Below are 26,646 nucleotides of genomic sequence, written 5' to 3' on the forward strand. Positions count from 1 at the left end.
TTACAAATTGGTATGACTCACGTGACAAAATAATCATTATTATTACTCTAACACAGTCTCAAAGTTAGTGCTTATATGTACACTTGTAAGTACAATGCAAGTCAAAAGTGTTTCAACAGTGAACAATCTTCAACATACCTGCTACATCAAACAGGTATCTTACATTTATATGCATTTATATAAATAGGTAGTGTGCATGTTATCCATACAAATGCCGTCTGTACACAAGTTCCATGCACTGAATTGTACTAATCATTAATGCACATGTACATCTTATCAACAGATGCAGACAGAACGTGGGTGAACAGGTGGAGGTGGAGGTGGAGGTGGAGGTGGAGGTGTAGGTAAGCTGTCAGCGCTGTACACACACACACTCACGCGCACACGCACACACACACACACACACATATATAACCCACTTTTCAGCAACGTTTGCACGCAGATTTTAGTGCTCGGCTCACTCAAAAATACTCTCTGGCAGCTTCCTTTTAAAGGAACACGCCGTCGCTTTGGGAGATTTTTTTTTTTTTTCTTATTTGGTGTGTTAACAGAAGTCAGAGAAGATTTATCATCATCTGTGTGTTCAGTATAGAGATTGATAGAGCTGCACTGATTAGTTGATTGACAGAAAATTAATCGATTAATTCTTTTGAATCATTTTTTTAAAAGAAATAATGTCCAAAAATATATAACAGCTTCTCAAATGTGTATGTGTTCTGGTTTCTTTAGTCCTCTATGACAGTAAACTGTATATTTTTGTTGTTGTGGACAAAACAACACATTTGGTGACATCATCTTGGGCTTTGGGAAACACTGATCGTTTCCTTGGAGCAGCGTCTGTACTGAACACTCAGAGTTTAAACTGATCTTCTCCTCTGACTCCAGTTAAAACAGCAAACATTCCCCAAAACCGTCTGCGTGTTTCTTTAAGAAGACTTAAAGGGCAGTGGTAGAGTTGTCTTGGGTCAGCCCAACAAAGAAGATGGCAGTGTTTTTTTTGTTTTTTGTACTTGTCATATACAGAATCTTATCACTACAAATAAAAGAAATGTGTTTTCAAGAAATCTTCCCTTGGTCGACTCCTGTGCTGTCCCCCCCCCCCCCCCTCCCGGCCCCCACTGAATGTATGAAACACATAGAAATCAAAAACTGGGTTTACAATTTACCGTTATTTACAAAGTTACAGTGGTTTTTAAAGCACCGCTAGCCAAGTGGAAGCTCCACAACTTTCGCTCGGTTCAGATACCTGCAAAGATCCAAACTGGAAACCCGAAAAAAAAAAAAACAAAAAAACATCCATTTAAACCTTAAAGGTGAAACCTGCTGTGACGATAAACACCTGAACCTCTCAGAATGATCCAACAGGCAGTTAAACTGTCTCAGCACAAAGTCAATACTGTGCAATGGATTCAATGTGTTACAGAATGAACAAATGTACTCAAGCTTTGTTTTTCGTTGGATCTCACGCGCTGCGACTTGTTCATTCTGCAACACATGGCTCATTTTCACATGTGGACATGATATCCGATTCAGATTTTAGCCACTTTTATTTTATATATTTTTGGATTTTGTTTCATCGGTTTGAGGAAGAGTTCGACTCTTCCACACAGAGCTCTCTTATTAAAACGCTGCTGCTTATTCTGTAGTGACTCAAAAACCAAAAAGGAAAGGGTATCCTCTCTTTCTTTTCTTGTGCATCAAGAACTGTTAAAAGTCCCGACACACTTCGAGAAAGGAGATATAAAAATTCAATTCTCTAAATCAGGGGCTTTGCTTTTTTTTTTTTTTTTTTAAAATGATCGATTTGCTCTGCGTCAGATCTGTGAAGCCTCTTAAAGATCTAAAAAAAATGTAACCTAACCACTTCCTCCCTTTCGCTCTGTTAGATGAGCCTCGTTCTACTTCTGTCTGCTCGCTTCAGCTGAAGCAGCTTGTAGCCCTGTTTGTTTCTCACAGACGCAGAACGACGCTCACAGATCAGAGCGGCGAGGAGAAGCCGGCGGCTTCATGAGTACGACAGGTGAGATCCGTTAGAAATGTGGGAAGTGACCGATGTGCTCCGACTGAGCCCTCCGTCGCTGCCGCCGCCCCCCGGACCACCGGAGGCCGTCCTGCGCAGGGGCTGGGGGCTGTTCCTGAGGGCCATCAGACTGGGGCCCCTGACGGCGAGGCCCCCGCCTCCGTAGCCTCCTTGAGATGATGAAGAAGAGGAGGCGGAGGAAGGAGGAGAGGAGGAGGAGAGGGAGATGGGGGGAGGTGGAGGCGGGGGAGGCAGGAGAGCCAGGGACTGGGAGGAGGCGTGGGAGGAGAGGTGGTGGTGATGGTGGTGGTGGTGGCCCTGGGAGTGATGGGAGTAGTGGCCCCCTCCTCCCACCCACTCCCTGGCCCGCTCGCGCTCCCTGCCGTCATGGCGATCGTGGCTTTCGCGGTACAGGTGCGGCGTGCTCTGGTGGTGTTGGTAGTGCTGGGGGAGGTAGTGCTGCTGGTGGTGAGAGGAGGAGGAGGAGGAGGAGGAAGAGGAGGGGTGGCCCCGGCCACTCTTGCTCAGCTCGCTGTCCCTGCCGAGGGCGTGGGAGGAGGTGATGGACTCGGCCCGGCTGAAGCCTCCTCCGCCGTGGTTCTGACTGCGCCAGGACGGAGTCGCCACCGAGTTCTGCACGCTGTGGCTCCAGTGGCTCCCCGAGCGGGGGACGGGGCGCGACGGCCAGCCGCTGGAGCCCGAGGAGGGGCTGGGGGTCGGGTAGCCCTGGTTGAAGGCCTCGGCCGGGATGCCGGTCAGCGCCATGTTGCTGAAGCCGAGACGCATGCTCTCCGAGTCGAAGGCCTCGATCTCGTGAGCCTGACGCTCGAGCAACGTCCGGATCCGCTCTGAACGTTCGTTCTGCAGAGAGAGCATCTCCTCCTCGATCTGACGGAACACAAACACATTTTCACACCGTTATTCACCACAAACACAAAGAAACAGAGCGTTAACGGCGCCTTCCTCGCTGGGCAGGGTGTGATTTTAATCTTTTATATTATTCCTTTCTTCCGGTGCTTTTCTTAAAATGTGTATTTTATTTTGTTATTTGAAGTATTCATACTGTCAGTGCTGTTATGTGGTGTGAGTTTGTGATTTGATTTTTTTTATGAACTGCTGGATGAGACAGACAAGTTTTCACTTGTGTGGACAATAAAGTTGTTCTAATCTATTTTAAAATATGGTTAAAAAATATACTTGTTATATTTGACACAGGGCAGCTGAAGCAGAGGTGGGACTGGATATGAATGCTACAACTATAAAATGTCTGGGATATGCACAGAGACCTGAACACATTGAGCTGAATACAGAGAGAAAAATATGCAGCTACCTTTGTGCGGACATGGTCCAACATTTACCCACCACTCAGAGGTTAGACTGAGCCTAAAGCAGCAGTAGAGTATCAGAAAAGGCTGCGACAGTCAGACAGCAGCAGTGTTGTTTCTGTGTTAAAGACGGTGAGAAACCATCTCGCAGGCGTCCGTACCCTTTGTTCCAGCAGCGCTCGGCGGATGGACACCCTCTGCTCCAGATCCTTCACCTCTCGCTCGTGCTGAGTGTCGGTGTGGATCTTGATCTTGCTCTGGTAGGCGTTGAGCAGCTCCAGCTCCTGCTGCAGCTGCATCCGCAGCACCTGGTACTCCGCCTCCTGGGTCTCATCCAGCCGCAGCTGTGGGGACAAACGGGGGAGGAGCCTCGGTATCAGTAGAGCACAATCTGCTCAGAGCACTGAGACGTTATTAAAGGAGCAGGACGACATGTTTCTGCACGGACCTTCACTAAACAGATTATTAAAAGTGTTTCAGTTAGAATATCAGTTTACCACTGCTGTTGGGTAAATGAGTAAAAATACAAACCATAAATCTATTAAATTGGGTAAAATCATAATTTGGAAGCAATTAAAGCTGCAACTAATGATTTCTTTTACCCAAATAATTTGGTTTATGAAAAAAAATAAACAAAGTCTTAATTTCCCAGATCCCAAGACGTCTTTAGATGTCTTGTTTTGTCCGACCAACAATGGAAATTTCTAAAAGGCATTTATTTTAAATTTATTTATAATCAAAAAAGAAGAAAAATGCTCATATATGCAGCAGGAACCAGTGAAGTTTGGCATTTTTCTTTGATATTTGACCTAAAAGATGGCGACTATTTCAGCGCTGGTATCAAGTAAATCAGGTTTTTATTGCAGAACGTCTGTTTTCATCTGGAGATAATTCTGTTACAATCATTTTTTTTGATTGTGTTCTACAGAAGACTGTTAGAAAGTTGGTAAATTCTGAATTGTAAGAACAATTTGTAGATCTTCCAGCTGCTGATTATTTTATTTTTTGCTGTTGTTTTTGTTTGTTTCTCTGTGGCGGTGCTGATGTGGTGAAGGTTTGCGGGGGGGGGGGGGGGCAGGTGGTGTAAAAGGTGCGCGGAGGATTCCTTGCCTTACTCACAGCCTGTGTGGACAGCATGTCGTTGATGGAGTGGTCGTACTGCTCGGCCAGGATGGCCAGCTTACGTGTTTGCTCCTCTTTGAGGCGTTTGAGGACGGCCTTGTGGTCGGATTTGGGAGTGCTTTCCAACAGGTGGTTGCGCAGGGCTTTGTACTGACGAGTCTGGATCTTACAGGTTTCCTGGAACTGACGCTTGATCTGCAGCTCTTTGGACTGGAATGTGAGAGAAATAATCAGAATCATCATAAGACCAACGTATTTTGTATATTGTGTGCTAAAATGTCATTTTGAGAACTTGTGACATTTTATTTATTGATTTAGTCACTATTATAGTGCAGAATAATAACTTTCCGTGGTTTCATTTGCCTTTTTTGGACAATTTTCATCACTTTCCAGGACTCGAGAGTCAGATTACTCAACGAGAGGTTTTCAAGGACATGTCTTTATCTCTGATTGCTTATAACATCAGCAACACTCAGGAGAAGCTAACTCTGGTTTCTCCTGCGTACCTTGAGGCTCTTGGGCTGCTGCCGGACCTCCATGGCGTGTTTCTGCCGGAGTTCTTGCTCTCGCCGTTTGTTGTACTCCATCTGATTGGTCAGTTCGGTCTGGTGCTGCGTCCGGATGAGGTCGGCCCGGGTTCGCTGCACTGAGCTCAGCTGCCTGAACTCCAGCTCCTGGGTGGACTCGTGGTGCCGCAGCAGCATGGCGCACTCCAGATCCTTCTGAGTCTGCTTCTTGTTCAGGTCCTGGAGGAGGACAGATGAGACAGGGGGTCAGCGGGAATCCAGGAGGACGGAGAGGGGAAAGAGGAAGTGTAACAAGAAAGAAAAATAGAGGAACAACAAATACTAAAGTAACTGAGTCACTGCTTCACTGCTTCACAGTGACTCTATGAGACTCTCTGTAGTCTGACAGAAACAATAAGATGAATTATACTAACATTTACAGAGAAGCAAGTTGCCTTTTTGTGAAAAATAAGGCCAAAATTTCTATATTTTTCTTTATTGTTGACAAATTCCATGAAAAAAAAGAAAACCAACAATGTTTCTAATAGTTTCTGATCAGCCAGCTGATTATTGTCATTATCAATTAATCTGCAGATAATTTTCTCACTTAAATGATTAATTGTTCTATAAAACATTGGAAAATTGAAAATTCACAATATCCTCCTTGTTTTGTCCAGAACTTCTATATTTTATCATTTAGATCAAGAAAGATCAAGAAAAGAGGCGACGTTGAACCTGGAACCATCAAATGTTTGTCAGTTTTCAAGTAAAAATACCAAAACGATGATCAACATTGTTGCAGATTAATTTTATTTTGACCAACTAATCGATTAGAAGTAATTAAATCTTTAAAAGCAGCTCACAAATATATAGCATCATGTTTAAAAAAAGGGTCGGTAATTTCCTAAAACAGCTGGTCACTAGTTTTAACAAACAGCTCTGGTGATCTAATGGTTAACCTGTGCTGCATGTCATACCCCTCCATCTCTCTCATATATATTATACTATTTTGGTGCTCTATGAGTATTTCTGGCAGCAGGATGGTGATTTGTGGATGAAAAATAGATGTTTTATCTCAGAAATGAGAGTTGCACCTCTTGTAGTTTTTTCACAATAAGAGCTTCAGGGAGTTTTGTCTCTTGTCGTACCTCTCTGAGCAGATCCTGCTCCAGGTTGTGGCGAGCCAGCAGCATCTTCCTCTTGTACTGGCGACACTGCAGCTCGTAGTACTGCCTCTGCCTCCTGAGCAGACTGGCCTCCTCCTCCGCCTGCATCTGCTGCAGACACTCCTTCTGACGGATCAACCACTCCTGCTTCTCACGCTTCGGGGTCGACTGGTTCTCGTTCAGCTCCTGTTTAGTGACACGAAAACAGAAGTTAAAAAAGGAGAAAGTGGAAATCAAAACAGCCAAAACTCTTCTTGTGGTTAAATTTGTAGTCATGTTATTGTTATCGGGCTAGTTAGTATTATACGTACTCAGGTTTTACGTGTGTTTTTGGAATGAAGGATGTTATAGAGCGATAAAGTGAAACTGTACCGTCCCAGAAGTAAGAAAACCTCATTAAAACTCTAATTAACATTTGTAACTACACTAATAAATAAAAATCCAGCCTTGGAACAGAAACTTCTTTATCTCAACATTACGTCATGTGGCTCGCTTCATATCTTTAGATAAGGATGGGAGTTTTCTGACGAACCATCGGCGAGTTCAGACACGTCTGACAGATAGACGTCTGTACACAGCTCAGATTACAGCTGCAAACAGCAACAATGACTTCAGAGGAAAGCACAGGGGAGTTTAATGGATATGGATGAAACTATGGGAGCTGTTAGTTTTTTGTTGCTTAACTTAAATAAAAACGCCGACTGAGGGATTGTGTTGAATTACAGAAGCTAGACAGGAAGTGATGTCATGACTTCTGCTCTCTATAACCAATATTTATATTTCCTTTTAAATTTGACAGACTCACTCGACGAGACGGGATATTCTTGAGGAGGGTTAACAGCTCCTTAGAAGGAATATCTCATCAGTTTTTGGACACGCTGAGAGTTTGACTTCAAACTCTTGGAGCTGTTGGAAGGTTTATTTTAGAGGTAAAAATGATCTCTGTTTGTGCCAAACTAGTCTAGACATGCCTGAAACTGCCTCTGATAGTAATCTGATTCTGGATGACATGGAAGACTAGACAATAACCGGTTATTAGTTGTGATTCGGGTTCAGGACTTTTCCTGTTTTTAATGACTTCTTTCCCATCAACAGGTATCAGAGACACCAGAAGTGCTGCTGTTATCGTTGTCTTTATAGTTAACGTGCTCTGCTTTGGAGATCATCCGGTATCAGTGGTGTTTGACATGTGTGTGGATTTGTGTGAAGTGTCAGCTCGTGCCTCTTTCAGCTGATCCTTGCGCTGGCGATACTGGCGTTTCTGTGACTCCAGTAAACTGGTCAGTTCTTTCTTCTGCTGGCCCAGAATGTGCTGTTGGAACTTCTTCTCTTCTGCCAGAGCTGCTTTCGTCTGCGGGAGGACACAGAGCGAGGCTGCGGTCAGGAGTCTGTCTTTTTGCACAGACACTAATACAGCAGCGGTTCCTGTTAGTGCTGAAAAGATGGTTTGCTGGTTCTATCATTGTTATCACTACTAGATCATAGTTTAACCAGTTCATGATCCAAAGATACCAAAGTTAGGCTCAGTGAACCACAGAGAGTTGAGAGTTGAACTTCGTGGTACAGACTCTTACCTCTTTCTCCAGGATGGCCTGGTGCTTCTTGCCCAGCTTGTCGGCCTCGGTGGAGAAGCTGTTCCTCTGGTTCTCCAGCTCTTTGTCCAGCTTCAGCTGGTGCTCGTCCATCTCCGCCTTCAGCTTGTTCTCCAGCCCCATCAGCTGCTTCTGGTGCTGCCGCCTCATGCGTTTGTATCCAGACATCTGCTCCCGCAGCGCCGAGCCCTGCTCATGTTCCTGGATCTGACGGGTCACCTGCAGGAGGGGAAGAACAAACAGATGTTAGATGATGCAGATGGATGCTGGATAACAGCGAATTTACCGGAGAGAAACTATAACGACTCTACAAGACTCTGATTAATTAATATGAATGATGAGAATCTTGGCGTTAATCTCAATGACTCTGAATCAAAGAGTTGACAGCACAGTACGACAGACTCAGTGAACGTACCAAAGAGGCGGTTCGGATGGTGGCGAAGTGGTCGCGGTTGCGATAGTAGGCTCGACGGCGGCCAGCAGAGGGAGCCTGGGGTTGATCCATCTCCGGCTGGTAAGGATCATCATAGATGTTGTCCTGACCCTGAGGAGGACGGTGGAGAGACACTTTCAATCACACCAGAAAACCACTCGGGTATATTATTGTTGTTATTGTTTTTTAGGATTATTGTGTTCTGTCTCTGTTACATAAACCAGTGAGTGAATGAAGGAGTCTGAACAGAAAGGCGGTTCAGGTCTGGTTTAGTATATGTGATGTGGTCTTTACCGTGGGTCGGTGGATGATGGAGCTGTTGGAGGTGACCGTGTGCTCGCCCTCCTGCATCATGGCCATCTCACTGCTGCTGTCGTCGGAGGCGTCGGCCAGACTGTTGACGGAGCTGCTCTGGGAACTGGCTGAGATGGACATACTGGGCACCGACTGGGAGCTCTCCATGCTGTTGACTGTGCCGGTCCGCAACAGATACTGCTCCACCTCCTGACACACAGACACACATTATTACTTCAGCTTGATGTCTTCATTCTCGTCAGCACAATTTGTACTTTTATTCACCTTCTTGTGGATCGTTTTGTTTTCATGCATTAAAAAAAAAAAAGACTAAATAAGTCTCGATTTTACTAGCTGAATATGAGACTACAATGATTATTTTCATTATCGTTTGATCTATAAAACATCAGAAAACAGTTAAAAATATCCGTTATAATTTCCTAAAGCCCAACATGATGTCATGAAATGTCTTGTTTTGTCTAAAATCCAAAAATATTCAATTTATTATCATGGAGGAGCAAGAAATGCAGTAAATTCTAACATTTGAGAACCCGGAACCATCAAATATTTGACTTTTTTGTTTTAAACAATAAATAAATTATCAAAATAGTTAATTTTCTGTTGCCTGACTGATTACTGCAGCTCGAGCTGAATATGCATCATCATCATGTTTGTGCAACGGGAGTCTCAATTAAGAAAAGAATGACCTGATCAGTTGTACATTAGGGACACCTCAGTCTGTTGGTCAAATATAGAATAAAATGGTAAAAATGCATTTTAACATCTGATTTTGTTACCTGCTGCACCAAACCTTTGTTTAGTACGTGCAAATAAATATAAAATACAAAAATAAATATCAAATATATAAAAAAAACCCTTTGAAGCCTTTGAAGTGTTTCCTTCATTCATAGACTCATGGCAGAGTCACTGTAAGTCTCACCAGGTATGATATACAAATGAGGCTAATCAGAAATACCATTTTATATGAGAGTAGTACCAGTCAAGTATAGGACTGAGTTTAAGGTCCTTTTATTTGTTTTTAAGGCTCTTCATGGCCTCTCGGAGCTCATCTGCCTCCTTCACAACACCAGATCTCTTAGATCCTCTGGCCAACTGTTGCTCGCTGTCCCTCCATCGCGGCTGAAGGGTGACGGTGCATTTGCTGTAGCTGCCCCAAGACTTCGGAACAGTTTACCTCTTGGGACTAAGTGTTCCCCTTCCCGAAACACTTTTAAGGCCAAACTAAAGACTCACCTGTTTGCTCGGGCCTTTGACTGTCGTTAAAACCCAGTGTTCCACTATTATTTGTTTCCTATTTGTTCTTGTTTGATGTTATCCTGTTGCGTTGTTTTAATTTATTCGTGATATCTTATTGTACAGCACTTTGGTCAACTGTGGTTGTTTTTAAATGTGCTTTATAAATAAATTTGATATGGTTTAGTACTACACCTGCTCTAGCAGAAATGTAATGGAGAAAAACCTAAAAATGTAAAATGAAATGTTGTATTTTTTTGTCTTTATGTGCACAAGTTTTCAAGCCAACTCAAATCTATATTGCTGAAACGGACGGAGAAGATTTTCAGGGTTTCAGGGATACAAGACGTCAATAGTGATGTCAATAACGCCAAATAAACAAAACACAGAAAACCCCGTTCTCATTGATTTGACGACTGATTGATTCTGTAGCAAGCTATTGATACAAATCACAATACAAGCTGTGATGTCATGTTTTGTTTGTTTACATGCTTCAGTCTCCTCACTTTCCTGTACGTCTCTCTGGTCTCCTTGTTCTCTACATCTTCTCCTTCCTCCACTCATACATAGACGTCACCTTCCCCTCCCCCACACTCCTCACCTCCTCATCCTCTCCTCCCTCCGACACGGGGCCGTTCTGCTGGGTCTCCTGGAAGAGGATCTTCTTCATTTTGCGGTACTGCAGGTTGTCCAGTTCTCGCACTGCATCCTTGGTTCGTGCAATCAGATCCATGACGACCGTCAGCGGGCGCTCACGGCACAAGAAGCGATGCTAAAAGGAGGAAGGATGGAAAGGACGGATGAGCACGACTACGCTGCAGAGGAGTTAATACTGATGTAACACGTGTGTTTCGGTTCTCACATTCAGCAGCACATCCGAGGTAGGCCGGTCCTGGGGAATCTTCTGTAGGCAAGAGTCAACAAAGTTGCGGAAGGAATCAGACCTGAAGAGAAAGAGAGATGTTATCAGTGAAAAAATACTCTTAGAGAAGTTTGAGAAATAACAGGAGAAGAGAAGAACTACAGAAGCAAAGAGCAGCCGTGGTCTCTGATGAATGAAACCACGTTTTCTGTTATTTATATCCTGTTCTGATGTTGGATGTTAAACATGGTCGAAGTCCAGGATTCAGCTGCCCTGAACGCTTCATTTACAATGTTTTTTTACTTTCCAGATGAGATGGTGTCGCCCACTCTCATATTTCAGATGTGATTCATCCAACATGTACGGACGGATTTGAGAAGTTGACATTTGGAGTAAAGAAGGAGAAAAAGAAGTGAAATCCTGCTACTATAGTTTGTTTACGTAGCCTCCGGAGCCGGAGGAAGCTTCCTGAAGCTGACCAATCAGAACAGAGTGAGCTCATCAGGAGGCGGGGTCTTAAAGAGACAGGAGCTAAAACGGCCTGTTTCAGACAGAAGCTGAACTGAGGGGCTGCATAAAGGACCAGTAGAAGATAAATAAGGAGTTTTTATTCCAGTAGAGCCCCAGAATATAAATATAGAGCTGGAAATGTACAGAATGTGAGTCCTTTACAGTTTTCTAAAGATAACAAACTATGCTCCTGTTTAGGTTTTTGAGCCCATTATCTTGTGATGATCGTTACCTGGGATAAAACTATCCATGCAAGTTTATTCATGGAGTAAATCCTCTCAGCAGGAGAAAGAAAGGCGGCCTGTATGTAATGTCATCAATCAACACATATAGATCACAATATAATTAAACGCATCACGAAAACAGCTCGATGATGAGAGAATGTTTCAAGGTTTTTAAGTGTTGAATCTTGAGCTAACAGCAGCTCTCGGCTTCTGCAGAGATGAAACTAAGGAGAGTGGAGAGGAGACAGATGTTCTCACCAGTGGTTGGACTGAAGGATGGGGCTTTCATTCTGCGCGATGTGGTATAAGGCACTCATAGCATTCATATTGAACAGTGGGGGCTTCCTCTCCGCTGTGGAAAAAAACCCCACAATGTTAAGACCTTTAATATTTTTACACCTTCATGTACTGATTTACCCGCATTCACACATCTGCAGCTCATACCCAGCTCTATGCAGGTGATGCCCAGCGACCAGACGTCCACCTTGCCGTCATACTGGCCCTCGTCCATGGCCAGGATCACCTCCGGAGCCATCCTAGGAAAAAAAAAACAAAGCAAAACACAGCAGAGGTCAGAGGTTTGGCATCGCGTCGGTCTTCTTTTAATAACTTTGGTTTGACACCCAAACAGCAACATTTAAGGATGTCATCAAGTCCTTTAATAGTGAATATCTGCCAAACATTTATTTACCTAAATGTTGATTAAATATGTATCTGACACACTGGAATAACAGCAGGAGACGACTTAATTTGGCAAATGTTATTTTTCACGACTTTCTTGATCCAAATACTGAAGGTCCTGGTTAAAAACTGTTGAGTTGATTGGTCAATTGATTAGTTGATCAGCAGAAAATTAATCAACTGAGTAATTATTAGTCATTTTTAAGCAAATATTTGATTTTTCTTGGTTCTCAAATGTCCTCAAATGTTCGCTGCATTTCTTGTTGTTCCGTTATTGTGAATGAAATATTTTGGGGTTTTGTTTGTCTTCAGGACATCATGATTAATAATCTGCAGATTAAATCGACAATGAAAATAATCATTAGTTGAAGCACTAAACAGCTTAAACTCTTCATAAGATGTGAAGGAAAGTTCGACTGTGAGAAGCGACTCCTGAAATGAACATGACATAATTAGCTGGAGTTGTGGGAACTATAAAAAGTGGCCTTGAGGCTGCACAGCAGAGTTACAGAGTGAAGTTTCTTCCCTCACTAGCGATCACACTCTCTCTCTCTCTCTCTCTCTCTCTCTGTGTTCAGAATCTAATCAAAGATGGGAGCTCGCTGGCTGCTTGTATAGGAGTCTCAACTTAGGAAAATCAGTTTTATTGTGCAGCAGAGGGAATATTTTCTCATCCAGATGGTTAGAAGAGTCTTTGAGGATTGTAAAAAAAAAAAACCTTCAGAACCTTTATGTGTTTTCAGACGACCTTCTGGGTTTATCAAACATTGTCGGTGGTTACCTCTGAGCTCTGAATATATGCTACTACATGCTGGTTTTTCCTGATCACTCACCAGTATGGAGTCCCCACAAAGGAGTTGGCTGGAGCCACAATGGAGGCCGAGCCGAAGTCCCCCAGTTTGACCTGACCGGGCTCCGTCAGCAGGATGTTTCCTGCTTTCACATCCCTGCAGAAAAGAGATCCGTTACATACACATAAATACACTAAAACATGAATATACCAGTGATGCCTCACAGCCCTGACAGACAAATATGGAACTATAAGAGAATTACTTCAGTCTGTTCTAGAGGCTGTGAATCAAAGTTTTCAAAATTAACGTAATTAATGATTTTTAAACATTTAAATGAAAAACATTCTTGCAGGATTTGCTGCTTGTAAAAGGGATCATTGTGAAGTGCTGGTTGAAATACATTTAGCTGAAGTCAGCGGATTCATGAACAGCGGAGGTTGTGGGCGTTAAAAAGAGCTGAAGAAGTTAAACAGATAGTTGACTTTTAAGAGATGACAGCAGCTGAACTGTCAGCACGTTTACCTGTGAATCATATTGTGAGAGTGAAGATATGCTAATCCCTGCAGTGCACCATGGGTAATAGCAGCTATTTCAATTTCCTGGAGTGGCTTTTTGTGAACTGCAAAGACAAAAAGAAAAGAAAAGTCAAATAAGAGTCACACATACAAACACACACAGAGAAAAAAACAAGAAAGTGATGAATAATGAAGTCTCGATTGGAGACGACTGACCTTCGAGGAGGTCTGAGGCCGAGCCGAGGCAGTACTCCATCACCAGCTTCAGGAGAGACGAGTGGAGATGATCAGACAACTATCATCACAAGACTCTTCATAACACTTTACATGCAATTATAGATATTTTTATACTTTTTCACAGTTTCACTGGTCAAAGAATGACTGTAAACAAGTCGGGACTAGAAGGTCGACAATTATATTATTTATTATGTGAATTTATTGACATTTATATCATATTTTTGTCTGGAGAGGAAATTTAAGGCTTTTTAATAGTTATGGACTTTTTGAGGAAACTGAATTCAAAGCTTTTAAGACCAGCAGATGAATACAAATTAAAAAACACACCTGCTCTTACACAAATATAATTAGAGATGTAAATAATTAAAGGGGACCTATTAAGCTTTCCCTTATTTTCTATCATATATATAATGAAATTAATTTGTTAAAAGTGTCAAATAAAGAAGTAAACGTATGTAGCAGTAATCAAAAAGCAGCAGCTCTGCTCTGAACGCTCCCTGTCAAACATTTTTTTCTACTTTCAGCCCTAGACGACGTCGGCTGGCGACGGATTTCTTTATATGGTCATCGCTGCGCCGCCGCCCCTCCAGCTGGCCAATCAGGACAGAGCGGGCTTAAAGAGACAGAGGCTGAACTGACGGCTGCATAAAAAGGGACAGTAGACGATGAGTAAGGAGGTTTTTGAACTGTGAATCATGTAAAGCTACTCTAGTTGAGTCCCAGAATAAATATATAGAGCTGGAAACGAGCATAAAGGTTCCCTTTAAGTGCTCCACTGGATTTTCTCTTTGTGTCAAGTATATAAACACATTTTACAGGCCTGTTTTAGAAGCAGGAGTTTTATGAATGAATCATCCTCTAATCTCTGCATATTGTACATGTTATCCTGTAAAATAATACAACACAATGCAACAGCCAACTGCAGTTTAAAGTCAATATTCCTTTATATTACTATAGTACTTGATCACTTTTGGATTTTTGGAAAGAAAAATATGAAGTTTGTGTCGAGAATTTATTCACAACAACAGTCTGTCTCCATTTGTAATGACAGGAATACAGTAATCAACATTACAGACTCTTTACATTAAAACTAAGTGTTACTGGTGAGCCGTCAAACAGCCGGTGGTGTAAACAGGTTGGGTGGATGAAATGTTAACAGTCATCTGCATTTCCAACAATAACTAGTATTTGTCATTACTTGTTGTTTATTAACTTGAGTTTTAAGTCATTTCTGATAAATTACAAGCTCGTTTATATGATGAGGAAGCCGTTAAACACAAAGACATCTGAAATGATCAACAGTTTAATTCACCCAGTGTTACCAGGAGGTGTTTGTCTTCACCAAATTATGACGTCTCACTTTAGTTCAAATCAATTTGAATCCAAATAAGGCCACAAACAGAGATAAACTTTAAACTGCAGCTGTGTTTCCCTCCAAGTCTTTAAAGCACAAAGCAGCGAGCCTCCATGTTATCATCTGTAAGACGTTATGTAATAATACTCCCACTGCCTGACACACTACGTACCCATGCTGTGTGCTCTTTCAGGTAACATCCTCGATACTCGATGGTGTTGGGGTGGCGAAGTTTCTGTAGGAACTTCACCTCTTTAATGATGTCCTGCCATTTCTGCACACAAAGAGAAAACACTCAACCTTCATCCTGTTTAAAATACAGGCATCATCAGCTTTAAGATCGTACAGTATGTATGTACATTATCTCACATAGACCACTTTTTATGTCAGAAAATAAACATGTTTAGGGAAAAAAGTATAATGGGAAGTGATAGATCACATTTGAGGGAAACATAGAACCCCTGACGAAGGACTGATAGCGAGTAACTGTTGAAGGAATCTAAGAGGAAAAACTGATGCTTATCTTGAGACAACAAGAAGCACAACTGGAAGAAAACTGGACATCATACAAGATTAAAATAGCGACACTGGAACAGATCCATCCATAAACAAGGCTGAATGAATGAAGGAGAAAATGTGACTACATTTCCCAAACTGTTGTTGAATTATTTAATGTGTAATTCTTCTGCCAATAAAGATTTAATTGAAGAATCTTGCATTCAGCTGCCGTTTAAACTCAGCAGATTTTTCACAGAGGAGGAACTCTGAACAGGTTGGTGTTTGTTACCTCGTTCGTCTGCTTGCCGCTGTACGACATCTTCTTGATGGCCACCACCTCATTGTTGCGCACGTCTCGGGCCTGTTGAACGACAGAAAACACAACCAGTGTGTTTACAGTCACTGTCAACCGATAACCTTCAAATTTTGAGCGTGAATACGCATCATTTCCTTCTTTAAGTGCTTTTATTTGGTTAATCTGAACCCAAATTAATCAGTTACTCACAGATGATGTATGTTAGTGAAAGCAACTTTATTTAGAAACTGTTGGAGGCCTTTCTAACACTGCTGTAGTATTTAATGACATACAGCAACCGCTAACTTTGTATTTTGTGTGTTTTGTGTTTCATTGTGAGGAAAAACCAGCACAATGTTGTTGTGGAGGGTTCTTTAGGGCCTTGGTGACTGACAGACATGATTATTTTATTTCAGTTTCACACTGGCAACATAAAACTAGAGGTGGTCGATAACAGGAAACCAACTGCTGAAGTTTGTCTGTATTTACTTTGTGAATGTTCAGTTAAAAAACACTTTTAATTTACTTGTTTTAATGAATAAATAAAAGTCAAAGTAAAGAATAATAATATAATAAGAAGTAAAAGAAGTAAAAGAATAAAGATATTTGTGCTTTCTAAACATTTGATCTCCCTTTTTACCATCATGGAATTGAAACTTGGAATCACTAAGAACTGTAATGATATCCAACCAAACTCAAAACTGTACTTAAGTGCAGTAATTGAGTAAATGTACTTAGTTACTTTCCACCTCTGACAATGAAAATATTTTGCATTATTACTGGATAAACTATTTGTCTTCTGGAGCAGAGTTGAGTTTAGTGTTTCGACCACTTGGTGGAGCCAGAAGATGAATCTGACACGTGTAGCGAGTCGAGAACAAAGACGTAAACAATGATCCATTTATCAACCAGACTACATGATTTATTTTTGGACAAAATGCTCATATTTTCTCAGAGCTATTCCGAGTGCTTAATCCTCCAAAAGGGCTTAATCCTTAATCCCAAGTGAGGATGCTGCTATCAGACAAAGCAGCAGATCAGATTTGCAAGTCATGTTGCACTGAGAGGACTTTAACATCAAGTCCCGTCGCTGCCTCAGACTGTAAACAACCAGATGATGCTTTATCACGGCTCAGAATAATTCCTCAAAACTCGATAAAAATATGGAAGAATCAGGTGAAATCAGAAGTAGAAGAACACAACAAGAAATAACAGACATGTGAGGTCAGTGTACATACAGTATAAAGCAGAGGCACGCTTGTTAAATTGATGCAAATTGATGCACGTCGTCTATTTTTTGCAGCACATCTCTAATGGCCTTTTAAGGATCCTCAGAAACTCAGACGTTCAGTGTGGCGGTGAGAAAGCTGTGGAGGTGTTAGTCTACCACACAGCCTCCGAGAATATTTTACAGGTGAAATGAGATGCACAGATAGTACATACATGTTATTTTCCCACTGTTTTCCTAATAAGATCCCACTCTTTTATATTATTAAGACAGAACGCAGACTGATTTCAGAGGCAAAGATTAAGATCTAAACAATGTGATTTGTCTCAACATGTGCAGTAACAGGAGACAAACACACGGTGTTAAATTTACAGTACGTCCACAGTGAAACTCACATCTACTGTATATTAAGGATGGATATGAGTGATAAATTACTCCATTACTAATCAGACATGTACCTGATCTGTCTTTTTTTTTTTTTTTTTTTTAAACACGTATTTGATCTTTGTCCTTCAGTATTTATGAAGCTGAGATGGCGTTTCTACAAATATCATATTGGCCCAAATATAAGATCATTTCTTCCCCTTGACATTGTGTTTAAAAAAGCAGAGTTTGTATTATATTCAAGGACTATTATTCACAACATCAGGTATTCTTTCTGATGTTGTGTCTCCTACAGAGAGTGCTGCATTATGGGTTATTTGTAGCCTTATTGTTGCTAAGCTAGCAAGTTTATAGTGTGTCTTTTAGAGTCACACATAAGTCATTTAAAGGGTTCATATTCTGCTTCGTGTGGTTTTTCTGTTATTTATATCTTGTTCTGATGTCGGATGTTAAACATGGTCAAAGTTCCAAAGCTTGAGGTGAACGTATGTAGAAAAGCTGCCTGCAAGTCAAAAAGGAGCTAAAACAGCCTGTTTACAGACAGAGGCTGAACTGAGGGGCTGCATAAAGGACCAGTAGAAGATAAATAAAGAGTGTTTAACTGGAAATCATGCAAAGATATTCCAGTAGAGCCCCAGAATATAAATATAGAGATGGAAATGTACAGAGAGTCCTGTCATGTGTTTTTCTACCACAGAGGACATAAATTCACGACCAGTCAAAAAGAATTACTGCTGTCACACATGAGGAGTCAAAAACAGTCTAGAAAAATGTTTCCAAAAGAGATTCAGTGACTGATGAAGATACACAAATGTGAGATTAATGTTCTGCTTTGCTGAAACTTTTACTTTTACATCTTATAATCAGGGTCGTCTTATATTTGGGCCAATATTTCTGTCTACTAGATCTGTAAATAAAAACACGTGAGAATCAACCCCCCCCCCCTACTGTATACGTCCTACTCACAAAGTAGACGGCTCCGAAGCTGCCGTGGCCGATCTCACGGAGGTCAGCAAATAGCTTCTCCGGATCATCTTTGCAGAAGAGATCTGCCACATCCGGGTCCTTCAGATTGCCCGCCCGTGCACTCGAGGGCATGGCCAGGGCCTGGAAAAAACAGGGAACAACACAGGTTAGTGCCGGGAGACTGCCGTGAACTCTCAAGTAAATCATGATCATGGCTAATAATTACTTCCTGTGGTTCACTGTAGTTCCCAACCTGTCAAAAACATTTCTGAAACAAAAATATTACACTTATTCAGACATTCCTCTAATGTTTACCCATTTCTTGTGATTTACTGGATGATTTTTCCCTTTTGGGCTTCTTAATTTATTCAAATTCAAAGTCACAAGCCAAAAAACAGTTTTTAAAGACAAATATGCGACATTTTTCACTTATAAATTGCTGTTATATACACATAAGTATTGTTTCTATTATATACACATATATGGAGCCTTTTTTACTCCAGTGTTTACAGACATTTCTGATGAAAGCAACAGAAAACATTAACTTGAATTTTGGTTGATGTCTAGAAACACCTGACAATCACTTTGTTCCAATCGTGTGTTTAGAGTTTCAGTGAAGGGACTTCCCTTTGGTTTATATTTGGATCATTGGCTGTGTGCCCGTTTTGATTTTGAAGGATGTGAAGCGTCTGTTTTCCACTTCAGTTGGGCAGAAAACTAATTAATGTGTTAAACATGCTGGAAAATGCATTCTTGTACTGTTGTAAAGTGACCCATTTGCAAAATCCCCATCATGTGGATGAATCAGACTTTATCAGCTTCCCTGATATTCCAAATCCATGTTCAACCGCTCAAATATTCCGTAATATTGCAGAAATTTCATGTCTGGCTCCTTTTGGCGTAACACCTCTCTGGTGACAGAAAACAGCCTTAATCTTCCAGCTGATCTGTGGTATTTAGGACAGTAACTGGTACGGGTAGGAACCAAAACCCGGTTCCAAATCAGAACCAAATCCAAAGTGCAAAGAACCAGGTACCCATTTAAAAAAAACAACTGTTGAACAGGAGTAATTCCTGGTGGGGTTTTTCCACATACAGTAAAACACTGAGAAAGAAATTATGTCCATTATGCAGCAGTGCTTTATGCTAACAAGCCACTTAGCATGCTAGCTTGAAGCATTGTCCTTAAAGTATTATGAACCTGATGCTAGCAGGAAGCTAACAGTGTAACGCTTAACTACCTACTGATTCAGACTGGACCCAGACAGCAACATAAATACCAGTCAGCCTCACACATTAACAGCTTTTCTTTTAAACATGGAGACTGACAGCAACCGTTTAAGCACTTTGACTTTGACAGTGAGCTGCACCAGACAACACAATCCCATCTCATTGTAACATGATAACACGACCGACGATGTCTACAAGCTTCACACAGAAACACAGTTTCATCCAGACGCCCGGAGCAGGCAGAGTGTCTCATCTGATTCTCTGACCAAAGATATTCAGTTTACTATCAAATATCACAAAGAAAAACAGAAAATTGTCACATTTGGGAAGCTGGAAACAGGATATTTGGAATTTTTGATTGAAACAATTATTAAAGTAGTTACCAATCCATTTTCCAAGGATCAATTAATCAACTTTTCTTGCTCTAAACAATTTACTAAAAAAGGGCCAATAACGATGTGATGAAGATAAATATTGATGAAAAACTGATGTCAGACAGAAAACTGATGCTGTAGACCTGTTTTCTGTGTTAAATAACTGAATTAATCACATTTAACAAACTGAATCTTTCCTCTAGTAGGTGTCAGTACAGCCCCAGAACACGGTCACATCCGCTTATTTCAGGGCGAGGAAGAACCATGAGAAAATCACTTAGTGCTCCTTTTAATGTCTCAACCATGACGGTCGTCATGAGACTGTTCTGAATATAGTGGCTCACATTCTGATGAAGACGATGTGGCTTCAAACGGCTCAACAGAACGAGTTTAAAGGACTTTGCTGGAGATTTTCTATATTTTTTCTGATTGTCAACAAACCTCATGAGCAGAACTCTGAAGAGACTCAGCAGACAGACATTTCTTCATTCAGGAGCGGCTGAGTGACACTAAAATGAGAAAAGCTGGTCCACCTTAAAGGTCAGTCCACCTTAAGTGAGCGTGGTTAGGTTAGGCTAACCCATTGTTGCTAACTTCAGGGCTAAGCCTCTTCACTTTTCCAGCAGATGGGGAACAGACAAGACTTTACTTGGTCATGAGAAGCTGCAGCATTTATGAACTGACAGATCGACGGCTTACCGCGAACCTTTTCATCTGATCCGCTCGCATTCAACGTCACTTTTCTGCTGCTCGCTCAACCACACACACTCGATACGCACACATTACGCACTGCCCTGTTCCTTAAAGCAGCTCTGCTACTCTTATAACAGCACCTTTCACGTGGATGTCCTTTGAAGAACGAGGAGAGGACGACTCCACGGTAACGTCGGGTGTAGCCCATGATTGTGGGAAATTTTTAGCAGCAGCGCAACGCTAAACTAACGTGACCAAACTCGTCATAATAAAGGAACATGTCACCCTGTGCAGCGTTGTGGCTCATTGATGTGTTTTTAATAGTTCTTGGACAACAACAGAGGTTCACAGCGACTGGCGCATCAGGTTGGAGTTGGAGAAACCAATCAAGAGAAAAAAACATGAATCTTAATCTAAATACATTTAATCAGATGCATAAGAGTCCACGGTGTGTGTTGTCTTATGCATCTAGTGATCAGAGAGCAGCAGAAAGCCAAACTGACGGCTCTATATTGTCGTCTTCACCATGACGGTACAACTCAAATCAAAGATTGATATAAATAAGTCCATGAAAATCCAAAGATGAGCCGAGCTGAGCTTCAAATCAGATCATCTGACTAAATCAGCCAAATGAATGTAATCTCAGCCTGCACACTGAGCCGCGGTTACTGACAAATGCAACATCATTTTATAATGGGGTTAATGTAGATGCTCATCCTTGAGTGTCAGCTGGAGCCCTGAGGAGAGCCGGCAACATAACCAGGCCTCTGTGATTCGGTGAATGCATGAAAACACGGCCTCGGGGTCTCTGTTTAATGCAGTACAGCAAGGCTTGTTCCTTTTAAAGCATTGCTGTGTAAACGCACAGATTCCCACCCTCCTACCCCCCCCCTACTCAACATTCCTTCAAAATGCGGTCAACCAATTTCCAATTATATATTATGTGGCGCTCAGTGGTATCATGGTGTTCAGACCAAGGCAAGGAAGCAGACGCATGCAGCTACTGTCTACAGTCAGGAGAAAAACAACCAAGCTGAAAACTGTGAAAGACACAAGAACGTTTGTCTACAAGAAGAACAGCAAGTTTCTCCAAATTAAGAAGAGAAATGGGGCATCCTAATAGCCTGAAGTGTCTAGAATGTAACTGTTGTTTCAGATCAGGCCAGGAACCTTTTATCACATCTTTCCTTTCATGTTTCTTACTGTTCTTCATCATCATCTTTAATATTAAAAGATAGCAATGAAATTATCTGCAGCCAACAAATGAAGTTGTTTATTTGTGTTAAGAGTCCACATGAATGAACCAGTGATGTGATATTCAGTGGTAGAAAGTAACTAAGTACATTTACTCAAGTATTGTACTTAAGTACAAGTTTGAGGTACTTGTACTTTACCTGAGTATTTCCATGTGATGCTACTTTCTACATTTCAGAGGAAAATATTGCACTTTCTACTCCACTACATTTATTTGACAGCTTTAGTTACTTTTCAGATGAAGATTTGACACAATGGATAATATAACAAGCTTTTAAAATACAACACATTGTATTTTAGGCCCCTAGGTTGGGAACCACTGGACTAAACTAGCTAACTGTATATAAAGTAGTGTAAACTAGCTCCACCTCCAGCAGCTACAACAGTAACATGCTGCTCTAACACTGATGCTTCACTATTAATAATCTAATGATGTCATATATAATAATATATCAGTCAGAGGGACCAAACCACTACTTTTACTGCAATACTTTAACTACATCAAGCTCATAATACTTATGTACTTTTACTGCAATACTTTAACTACATCAGGCTCATAATATTTATGTACTTTTACTGGAGTAGGATTTTTCATGCAGGACTTTTACTTCTGATCTGAGTACTTCTTCCACCACTGGTGAAAATCCAGGTTTATAAATTAGGACATACAATAATGTGTTTGAAAATGTCGCCCATTTTCTGGCTCCTTAACTCAAAGTTAAAAAACAAAAAAAACACTAAATCATTCACCATTGATGAAATAAGAAAAGGCTTCATAGCAGCTATTTCTGTCATTTTCCAAAGAACAGAGTTCTTCTCACACAAGTTTTAGCAATTGACCACTTGGGAAACAACTTTCCTCGACTTCCTACTTGGAAAAAACAAACTCACACAAGTTCAATCAAGTTCAACGTGAAGGCAGCATAAGACTCTAAAAACAGAGAAGGAAAAAGGGAAACAGCTCCAGACAGTTCTTTTTTTAAATAGTGACATGAAATTTGGTGTGTCAGTGGTGCCTAATGACCAGGATCACATGGCTGAACCCAGCCCTGACTTGGAAACAGTTTTGCACAGTAGAACCTCCTTGTTGTGGAGTTTGTATAACATTAGCACAGACCGGGTTTAAAAAGAAAACATTTATCAGTTCCAGTAAGCATCACCTCCAAAAATTAAACCAAGGCAATTCCTCATTTTAAATGAAACACAAGTGGTTGATTCACAGGCAATGAAGGATGAACCATTTTCACTGGGCGTGGTCCTAAATGTAAAGAAACATTGAAATATCCACAAACCGCATGTTTATTTACAATGAACACATCTAAACTACTAAATAGTAGGTGTGTAACCGTATGTGTATTCGTCCAAACTGTTCTGTACAGGATGTTCAGTTTGGTAAGCGACTTCTTTGGTTCGGTATGCTCCGTGACCCAAACAATTTATGTCAAAATAGTTCTATAATTCCTTTACTCTGACGTGCGAGACAATAACTCTAGATCTCGAGCTATTTCACTGCAGCACGACTAAACTGTGTCAGTACATGAACACGGACAGCTGCAGATGCCACGGACGGGGAGTTGATCTGTTTATACTACGTTCTGGGGTCCGTTTGGAGGACGTCTTCCACACATGCTCAGTAGATCGCCGTCTACAGGAAGACAGCATTATGACAGCGTGGACACAACAAACTGCAGGTACGGATGTCCACACGGAGCCTACGCGAACACCCTCTGATGACGACATTTATGTTACGCGGACCGTCGCGGCATCTATAATTTCAGCTATAGTTTCCACTGCAGCACAACTAAATTGTGTCAGTAATAGTTTCCATCTATCCATTTTCCGCAGCTTATCTGGGACCGGGTCGCAGTGGCATCAGACTGAGTAAGGAAACCCAGACATCCTTCGACCTGGCAACACCCTCCAGCTCCTCCTGGGGGATCCCAAAGTGTTCCCAGGCCAGTAGAGATATGTAGTCCCTCCGGCGTGTTCTGGGTCTGCCCCGGGGTCTCCTACCAGTTGGACGTGCCTGGAACACCTCCAGAAGGAGGCGTCGTAACCAGGTGCCCAAACCATCTCAGCTGGCTCCTCACCCGATGTCTCAGACTCAGCCCAGACGCTCTCCAGAGGAAATTCATTTCAGCCGCTTGTATCCGTGATGTCATTCTTTCAGTCATTTCTAAGTAAGATGTGTGGCTTTGATTTCAAGTTTACATAAGCATTACATCGACTTCTCCCCTAAAACAGAAACCTCACGTCTACAAAGTCGGTTTCATTTGGATATTGCCGCATCATAAATGCTAGTAATTCTGCCCTTATAATGACTTATCAATAGAAATTAAAGGACAGTTTCGCTGATTTTCAACTTTATCTCTACCTAACCGCATTAGGGATATAGTGTGAAACACACCTGCAATTGTTGACGAGTATACTGCCGAGGAAATGCAGTGGAGAGAGGCCGATGCTGTGTGCAATGCATCCTCGTACACGTAGGCACTGCCAGCACAGCTCCGCAAGCAGGAAAAATCAGCTTTCACTTCAATGAAGTTGCCTTTTGTTGCTTTATTCTCACTGAATTACGTATATTAACGGTAAGTGGAGAAATAGCATTAAAGTTGGCTAATGTTAGCAGAATAAATGCAAAAATGAGACGATCTATCAGGATGAAATGACTTAACGGCTTAGTCAGCAGTGGAAGAAGTACTCAGATCCTTTTCTTAAGTAGAAGTACCACTACAGCAATATAAAAATACTCCATTACAAGTAAAAGTCCTGCATGAAAAATCCTACCATAGTAAAAGTACATAAGTATTATGAGCTTGATGTAAAGTATTGCAGTAAAAGTAGTGGTTTGGTCCCTCTGACTGATATATTATTATATATGACATCATTAGATTATTAATAGTGAAGCATCAGTGTTAGAGCAGCATGTTACTGTTGTAGCTGCTGGAGGTGGAGCAAGTAATAACTATGGACGTCATAACAGCTCTCTAAAAGTCAAGCCAAAATATCTGGATCGCCCCCTGGTGGCTGGCTCCAGTATAGTCGTAAGTCCCACTTCCTCCATGTTAGCGGATGGGACGAGCTAAACTAAAAATATCAATTTAGCCTACACGTCAAACAAATTTTTCCCAAAGAATTATCGTAATGATGTTTGTCTGAGTGCTCATTTTTCTGATAATTTTGTTTTTAATTAGTTATTTGACGTTATGAAAAGAGTGTGTGATGTCATGATTGACAGCTGTAACAGCAACTCTCAAAACTCCTCAGGCAGCAGGACGGCTGAGGCTGCGTGTCCTGACGGCCATCATTCCGCCACCCAACTCTGCTGCGCACACTCTGGCCCCAAATGACGTCACACAAGCAAGATGGCAGCTCCCAAAAAGGAGATTTACTGGCTTCACTTTTGTATAGCGGCAGGAAGTGGAGATGTGTCATCCATCATTATATATAGTCAGTGATTTATATACAGTTAGCTAGTTTAGTCCAGTGGTTCCCAACCTAGGGGTCGGGCCCCTCCAAAGGGTCAGCAAATAAATCTGAGGGGTGGTGAGATGATTAATGGGAGAGGAAAGAAGAAAAAACAAAGTTCTGATACACAAATCTGTTTTCAGTTTTTGGACTTTTTCTCTAATCTTTGATTTTTGCTGAAATATTGGATCGTTTGAACATTTATTGAAATGAAAGCATGTGAGAAGTTTAGAGGGAAAAATCACTATTTGGTGGAGCTGTTAACAACTCATAGACATGTGAAATGTGACCCCGACTACACACTGCTTTTTGTAAGACGTCAAAAGACAAAAAAGGTTGGAAACCACTGGTTTCATCTTTAACAATGTGTTGTATTTTAAAAGCTTGTTATATTATCCATTGTGTCAAATCTTCATCTGAAAAGTAACTAAAGCTGTCAAATAAATGTAGTGGAGTAGAAAGTACAATATTTCCATCTGAAATGTAGTGGTGTGGAAGTATAAAGTAGCATCAAAAGGAAATACTCAAGTAAAGTACAAATACCTGAAAATTGCAATTAAGTACAGTGCTTGAGTAAATGTACTTTGTTATTTTCCACCACTGGGTTTAGCATTAGCCCGTTTACATTATTTCCCATTTTACTGAAGGCCTCTAAAAAACAAATCAGAGACCACAGGGCGGCCCCCGGACCCAAGTTGTGAACACCACTGAACAGCTAACTATGCTAGTTAGCTCAATGCTAAGTGTAGCATTTCTTACCGCGGCTTATTGTGGTTCCGCTCCGGACCGAAAAACAACTGTTAGCAGCCGAGCTAGCGAGCCTCAATCCTCATAGCCCGGGTTTCCTCACGGCAGATGATCAACACGACGTTTGCTCCATTTCCACAGGCGTTCCTCCGGATGTTTAGAGAGTATAAATTGGTTAACGGCGGCTCGTTCAGCTGGGTCAAATGGAAACTTTGAGCTCGCCAGTTGCCTCTCTAACGGTTACTAGCCTGAGCTAATTGACTAGCTTTGCTTTAACCATTAACGGTGGCTCTTCTGCGGGGTGTGGCTGCTGTTTCTCCGCGGTGTCGCACGTCCAAGCATACTGCCCCGTCAAACCTTCCTTTTAAATTATACCCTTAAAATTCAAGCTAAAATCTGCGCCCCGTCCCTCCAGGCTGGACTTGTTCCTGACACCGTTTTTGTTCTTGCTAAGCACAAGATGGCACAGACTCGGTGGGGCGGGACTCGAGCGCTGACCGGAAAATGATTTGTTCTGTTTCCGGTGAGGTTTCCGCTTCACAAATAAAATGGTATAAATAAACAGACCTAGATAACATTAAAGGCCCCTTCCACTCAAAAATCTGTTTTTCTTCTTGTTCCTA

The 26,646-nt window shown here is 41.6% G+C and overlaps 1 protein-coding gene across 3 annotated transcripts; it reads right to left on the minus strand.

Moving 5' to 3' along the window:
- Positions 1–1,468: 1,468 nt before the first annotated feature.
- taok2a (TAO kinase 2a) lies at positions 1,469–26,531 on the minus strand. Of its 3 annotated transcripts, none has more exons than XM_044331892.1 (20): positions 26,036–26,531; positions 18,258–18,398; positions 15,674–15,745; positions 15,059–15,160; positions 13,512–13,557; positions 13,303–13,399; positions 12,823–12,936; positions 11,753–11,844; positions 11,567–11,660; positions 10,575–10,656; positions 10,314–10,484; positions 8,459–8,668; positions 8,147–8,275; positions 7,714–7,950; positions 7,362–7,490; positions 6,122–6,325; positions 4,974–5,213; positions 4,456–4,677; positions 3,507–3,689; positions 1,469–2,908 (listed from the first exon to the last, which is right to left on the minus strand). In XM_044331892.1, the coding sequence occupies exons 2-20, from the start codon at positions 18,387–18,389 to the stop codon at positions 2,006–2,008; spliced, it is 3,459 nt and encodes a 1,152-aa protein (XP_044187827.1). In that variant the 5' UTR covers positions 18,390–18,398; positions 26,036–26,531; the 3' UTR covers positions 1,469–2,005. The 3 variants fall into 3 exon arrangements, with proteins under 3 accessions (XP_044187827.1, XP_044187826.1, XP_044187825.1); XM_044331891.1 differs by lacking the exon at positions 26,036–26,531 and adding an exon at positions 20,303–20,388 and having other exon boundaries at positions 4,465–4,677; XM_044331890.1 differs by lacking the exon at positions 26,036–26,531 and adding an exon at positions 20,303–20,388.
- Between the last annotated feature and the right edge of the window lie 115 nt (positions 26,532–26,646).

This window comes from Thunnus albacares, chromosome 17, assembly GCF_914725855.1.
Source record: "Thunnus albacares chromosome 17, fThuAlb1.1, whole genome shotgun sequence".
NCBI classification, from domain to species: Eukaryota; Metazoa; Chordata; class Actinopteri; order Scombriformes; family Scombridae; genus Thunnus; species Thunnus albacares.